The sequence below is a fragment of the Pezoporus wallicus genome, unplaced genomic scaffold (genome assembly GCF_028554395.1).
Source record: "Pezoporus wallicus isolate ANWC-B61680 ecotype Strahan unplaced genomic scaffold, APGP_CSIRO_Pwel_v1 contig_10362, whole genome shotgun sequence".
Lineage (NCBI taxonomy): Eukaryota > Metazoa > Chordata > Aves > Psittaciformes > Psittacidae > Pezoporus > Pezoporus wallicus.
The window spans coordinates 1-6,962 of NW_026641608.1; the positions used below are offsets into that span (position 1 = coordinate 1).

A 6,962-nucleotide genomic window follows, 5' to 3' on the forward strand; every position below is an offset into this window, starting at 1 on the left:
TGTCTATGGGGTATCTATGGGGTATCCATGAGGTATCTATGGGGTGTCTATGGGGTGTCTATGGGGTGTCTATGGGGTATCTATGGGGTATCCATGAGGTGTCTATGGGGTGTCTATGGGGTGTCTATGGGGTGTCTATGGGGTGTCTATGGGGTATCTATGGGGTGTCTATGTGGTGTCTATGGGGTGTCTATGGGGTGTCTATGGGGTGTCTATGGGCTCCCCTCTCCCAGTCTCCCGCCTGGGCATCAGTGAGGAGCTGCAGGAGAAGCTCCGGGACGTGACCTTGGATCGGCACCGCCTGGCCCTGGGCAAGACCCTGGGTGAAGGTGGGTGCATGGCCCCATTGACCCCATGGGGCTGCCCCATTGACCCCATAGGGGTGCCCCATTGACCCCATAGAGCTGGGCCCATTGACCCCATAGAGCTGCCCCCACAGGGGTTGTTCCACATTGACCCTATAGGGATTGCCCCATTGACCCCATAGGGGCTGTTCCCCATTGACCCCATAGGGCTGCCCCACTGACCCCATAGAGCTGCCCCATTGACCTCATGGGGCTGCCCCATTGACCCCATAGGGCTGCCCCATTGACCCCATAGAGCTGGGCCCATTGACCCTATAGGGCTGCCCCACTGACCCCATAGAGCTGGGCCCATTGACCCTATAGGGCTGCCCCACTGACCCCATAGGGCTGCCCCATTGACTCCATAGAGCTGGGCCCATTGAACCTATAGGGATGTCTCCATTGACCCCATAGGGGTTGTTCCCCATTGACCCCATAGAGCTGGGCCCATTGACCCCATAGGGCTGCCCCATTGACCCCATAGATCTGCCCCATTGACCCCATAGAGCTGGGCCCATTGACCCCATAGGGGTTGTTCCCCATTGACCCCATAGAGCTGGGCCCATTGACCCCATAGGGCTGCCCCATTGACCCCATAGAGCTGGGCCCATTGACCCCATAGGGCTGCCCCATTGACCCCATAGGGCTGCCCCATTAACACCTCAAAATCACCCCAAAATGAGCCAAAACACCCCAAAATCACCCCAAAATGAGCCAAAACACCCCAAAATCACCCCAAAATCACCCTAAAACACCCCAAAATGACCCTAAAACACCCCAAAATCACCCCAAAATCACCCTAAAACACCCCAAAATCACCCCAAAATCACCCTAAAACACCCCAAAATGACCCTAAAACACCCCCAAATCACCCCAAAATCACCCTAAAACACCCCAAAATCACCCCAAAATCACCCAAAAACACCCCAAAATCACACTAAAAACACCCCAAAACACCCCAAAAACAACCCAAAATGAGCCAAAACACCCCAAAATCACCCCAAAATCACCCTAAAACACCCCTAAACCAACCCAAAATGAGCCAAAACACCCCAAAATCACCCCAAAATGAGCCAAAACACCCCAAAATCACCCCAAAATCACCCCAAAATGACCCAAAACACCCCAAAATCACCCCAAAATCACCCTAAAACACCCCAAAATCACCCTAAAACAACACAAAATCACCCTAAAACACCCCAAAACAAACCCAAAATGAGCCAAAACACCCCAAAATCACCCTAAACCACCCAAAACCACCGCAAAAACAACACAAAATGAGCCAAAACAACCCAAAATCACCCCAAAACACCCCTAAACCACCCCAAAACAACCCAAAATGAGCCAAAATACCCCCAAAACAACCCAAAATGACCCAAAACACCCTGAAATCACCCCAAAATCACCCCCAAAACAGCCAAAACACCCTAAAACACCCCAAAACACCCCAAAAACAACCCTAAATGACCCAAAAGACCCCAAATTGACCCAAATTGACCCAAACCATCCGAAATGCCCCAAATAGACCCAAACCACCCCAAACCGCGCCAAATTGCCCCAAAACACCCCAAATTGACCCAAATTGATGCAAAATGCCCCAAACCACCCCAAAATGCCCCAAACCGCCGCAAATTGCCCCAAAATGTCCCAAATTGCCCCAAAATGCCCCAAAATGCCCCAAACCGCCGCAAATTGCCCCAAACTGCCCCAAACTGCCCCAAAATGCCCCAAAATGCCCCAAATTGATGCAAAATGACCCAAATTGCCCCAAAATGACCCAAATTGTCCCAAATTGACCCAAATTGATGCAAAATGTCCCAAACCACCCCAAATTGCCCCAAAATGACCCAAATTGATGCAAAATGACCCAAATTGCCCCAAAATGACCCGAATTGCCCCAAACCGCCCTAAATTGCCCCAAAATGTCCCAAACTGGCCCAAACCGCCCCAAATTGCCCCAAATTACCCCAAAACACCCCAAAATGACCCAAATTGCCCCAAATTGCCCCAATTTGCCCCAAATTGATGCAAAATGACCCAAAATGACCCAAACCACCCCAAATTGCCCCAATTTGCCCCAAATTGCCCCAAAACACCCCAAAATGACCCAAATTGCCCCAATTTGCCCCAAATTGATGCAAAATGACCCAAATTGCCCCAAATTGATGCAAAATGACCCAAAATGACCCAAACCACCCCAAATTGCCCCAATTTGCCCCAAATTGCCCCAATTTGCCCCGATCTCAGTGGCCATGGGCAGCCGGGCTCAGCTCGAGCAGTTCCTCTCCGAGGCCGCCTGCATGAAGGAGTTCGATCACCCCAACGTCATGGGGCTCATCGGTGGGTGCTATGGGTGCTGTGGGTGCTATGGGTGCTATGGGTGCTATGGGTGCTATGGGTGCTGTGGGTGCTATGGGTGCTGTGGGTGCTATGGGTGCTATGGGGGATATGGGTGCTATGGGTGCTGTGGGTGCTATGGGTGCTGTGGGTGCTATGGGTGCTATGGGTGCTGTGGGTGCTGTGGGTGCTATGGGTGCTATGGGTGCTATGGGTGCTGTGGGTGCTATGGGTGCTGTGGGTGCTGTGGGTGCTATGGGTGCTGTGGGTGCTGTGGGTGCTATGGGTGCTGTGGGTGCTATGGGTGCTATGGGTGCTATGGGTGCTGTGGGTGCTGTGGGTGCTGTGGGTGCTATGGGTGCTATGGGTGCTATGGGTGCTGTGGGTGCTGTGGGTGCTATGGGTGCTGTGGGTGCTGTGGGTGCTGTGGGGGCTATGGGTGCTGTGGGTGCTGTGGGTGCTGTGGGTGCTATGGGGGCTATGGGTGCTGTGGGTGCTGTGGGTGCTATGGGTGCTGTGGGTGCTGTGGGTGCTGTGGGTGCTATGGGTGCTGTGGGTGCTGTGGGTGCTATGGGTGATGTGGGTGCTATGGGTGCTATGGGTGCTATGGGTGCTATGGGTGGTGTGGGTGCTGTGGGTGCTATGGGTGCTGTGGCTGTGTGCTGTGGCTGCTATGGGTGGGTGCTGTGGGTGCTATGGGTGCTGTGGCTGTTATGGGTGCTGTGGCTGCTATGGGTGCTGTGGCTGTTATGGGTGCTGTGGCTGCTATGGGTGCTGTGGGTGCTATGGGTGCTGTGGGTGCTGTGGGTGCTGTGGGTGATGTGGGTGCTATGGGTGCTATGGGGGATATGGGTGCTATGGGGCTATGGGGGCTATGGGTGCTGTGGGTGCTGTGGGTGCTGTGGGTGCTGTAGGTGCTATGGGTGCTGTGGGTGCTGTGGGTGCTATGGGTGCTATGGGTGCTGTGGGTGCTATGGGTGCTGTGGGTGCTGTGGGGGCTGTGGGTGCTGTGGGTGCTATGGGTGCTGTGAGTGCTATGGGGGCTATGGGGGCTATGGGGGCTACGGGTGCTGTGGGCTCGATTAGGCTCTATGGGGCTCCATGTACTCAGTGGGGCTCCATGGTCTCTATGGGGCTCTATGAGCTCTATGATGCTCTATGGCACTCCATGGTCTCTATGGGTCTCTATGGGGCTCTATGGGGCTCCATGGTCTCTATGGGGCTCTATGGGGTGCCATGGGCTCTATGGGTCTCTTCTCTATGGTCTCCATGGGCTCTATGGGTCTCTATGGTCTCCATGGGCTCTATGGGGCTCTATGGGTCTCTATGGGTCTCTATGGTCTCCATGGGCTCTCTGGGTCTCCATGGGTCTCTATAGGTCTCCATGGGCTCTATGGGTCTCTATGGGGCTCTATGGGCTCTATGGGTCTCTATGGTCTCCATGGGCTCTCTGGGTCTCCATGGGTCTCTATGGGTCTCTATGGGTCTCTATGGGTCTCTATGGGGCACCATGGGGTAACCGGAGCTGCAGGTGTGTGCCTGCAGCCCTGGGGGGACGGGGGGCTCCCGGCCCCCATCGTTGTGCTCCCGTTCATGGCACATGGGGACCTGCACAGCTTCCTGCTGCGGGCACGCATGGGGCAGCCCCCACTGGTGAGTGGGGCAGGGGGGGGCAATGGGGGTAATGGGGGTTATGGGGTAATGGGGGTAATGGGGGTAATGGGGGTAAGGGGGGTTATGGGGTAATGGGGGCAATGGGGGTAATGGGGCAATGGGGGTAATGGGGGTGATGGGGGTTATGGGGGTAATGGGGTAATGCGGGCAATGGGGTAATGGGGGCAATGGGGGTAATGGGGCAATGGGGGTAATGGGGGTGATGGGGGTTATGGGGTAATGGGGTAATGGAGTAATGGGGGCAATGGGGGTAATGGGGGTAATGGAGTAATGGGGGCAATGGGGTAATGGGGTCAATGGGGGTTATGGGGTAATGGGGGCAATGGGGTAATGGGGTCAATGGGGGAATGGGGGGAATGGGGGCAATGGGGTAATGGGGGAATGGGGGCAATGGGGTAATGGGGGGAATGGGGGTAATGGGGGAATGGGGGGGAATGGGGGAATGGGGGGAATGGGGGTTATGGGGGTATGGGGTCAATGGGGGTTATGGGGTAATGGGGGATGTCAATGGGGGTCTATGGTGTCTATGGGCTCTATAGGGCTCTATGGGCTCTATGGGGCTCTGTGGGTCTCTCTGTTTCTCTATGGGGTTCTATGGGTCTCTATAGGTCTCTATGGTGTCTATGGTGTCTCTATGGCTCTCTATGGGTCTCTATGGCTCCCTATGGGTCCCTATGGGTCTCTATGGCTCCCTATGGCTCCCTATGGGTCTCTATGGGTCTCTATGGGTCCCTATGGGTCTCTATGGGTCCCTCTGGGCGCAGGCGCTGGCCCTGGGGACGCTGCTGCGCTTCCTGCGGGACATCGCTGCCGGGATGGAATATCTGAGCCTGCGGAGCTTCATCCACCGGGACCTGGCGGCCAGGAACTGCATGTGGGGCACGGCGTGGGGCGGGGGGGCAGGGTGTGGGGCAGGGTGTGGGGCAGGGTGTGGGGCAGGGTGTCCCCATTGGGTGCCCATTGAGGTCCCCATTGAGGTCCCCATTGTGGCCCCCATTGAGGTCCCCATTGAGATCCCCATTGGGTGCCCATTGAGGTCCCCATTGAGGTCCCCATTGAGGCCCCCATTGAGGTCCCCATTGAGGTCCCCATTGAGGCCCCCATTGAGGTCCCCATTGAGGTCCCCATTGAGATCCCCATTGAGGTCCCATTGCGATCCCCATTGAGGTCCCCATTGAGGCCCCCATTGAGGTCCCCATTGAGGTCCCCATTGAGGCCCCAATTGAGGTGCCCATTGAGGTCCCCATTGAGATCCCCATTGAGGTCCCATTGCGATCCCCATTGAGGTCCCCATTGAGATCCCCATTGAGATCCCCATTGAGGTCCCCATTGAGGTCCCATTGAGGTCCCCATTGAGATCCCCATTGAGGCCCCCATTGAGATCCCCATTGGGTGCCCATTGAGATCCCCATTGAGATCCCCATTGAGGTCCCCATTGGGTGCCCATTGAGATCCCCATTGAGATCCCCATTGAGGTCCCCATTGTGGCCCCCATTGAGGTCCCCATTGAGATCCCCATTGAGATCCCCATTGAGATCCCCATTGGGTGCCCATTGAGGTCCCCATTGAGGTCCCCATTGAGGCCCCCATTGAGGTCCCCATTGGGTCCCCATTGAGGCCCCCATTGAGGCCCCAATTGAGGTGCCCATTGAGGTCCCCATTGAGATCCCCATTGAGGTCCCATTGCGATCCCCATTGAGGTCCCCATTGAGATCCCCATTGAGATCCCCATTGAGATCCCCATTGAGGTCCCCATTGAGGTCCCATTGAGGTCCCCATTGAGATCCCCATTGAGGCCCCCATTGAGATCCCCATTGAGATCCCCATTGGGTGCCCATTGAGGTCCCCATTGAGATCCCCATTGAGGTCCCCATTGAGATCCCCATTGGGTGCCCATTGAGATCCCCATTGAGGTCCCCATTGTGGCCCCCATTGAGGTCCCATTGAGGCCCCCATTGAGGCCCCAATTGAGGTGCCCATTGAGATCCCCATTGAAATCCCCATTGAGATCCCCATTGATGTCCCCATTGAGATCCCCATTGAGGCCCCCATTGAGGTGCCCATTGGGTCCCCATTGAGGCCCCCATTGAGCCCCCCATTGAGGTCCCATTGAGGTGCCCATTGAGGTGCCCATTGAGGTCCCATTGAGGTGCCCATTGCCCCCCAGGTTGGACGAGCACCTGCGGGTGCTGGTGGCTGACTTCGGGCTGGCCAAGCGCCTTGGGGGGGGGCAGTATTACCGCCAGGGCCACGTGGCCCCCGTGCCCGTCAAGTGGGTGGCCCTGGAGAGCCTCGAGAGCCGGGTCTACAGCACCAAGAGCGACGTGGTGAGAGCCCCACAGCGGCCCCAAAACGGCCCCAAAACACCCCAAAACCAGCCCAAAGCAGCCCCAAACACCGCACCCCCCCCAAATCACCCCAACCCCCCGAATCATCCCAAAACCAAACCAAACCCCACTAAATCACCCCCAAACCCGCCCCTAAATCACCCCAACCCCCCAAATCATCCCAAAACCACCCCAACCCCCCCAAATCACCCCAAAACCACCCCTAAATCCCCCAAAATCACCCCAAAATCGCTCCCAACCCCCCCAAAACCACCCCAAA

The 6,962-nt window shown here is 56.4% G+C and overlaps 1 protein-coding gene across 1 annotated transcript; it reads left to right on the forward strand.

Annotated features, from left to right (window-relative positions):
• Window positions 1-233: 233 nt before the first annotated feature.
• On the forward strand, window positions 234-6,710 carry LOC130607478 (tyrosine-protein kinase receptor UFO-like; the record flags this gene model as incomplete). The annotated part of the gene is made up of 5 exons (XM_057424596.1): window positions 234-329; window positions 2,592-2,684; window positions 4,213-4,334; window positions 5,120-5,229; window positions 6,523-6,710. Coding segments are annotated over 5 exons (609 nt in total), but the record flags the coding sequence as incomplete, so codon positions are not given.
• Between the last annotated feature and the right edge of the window lie 252 nt (window positions 6,711-6,962).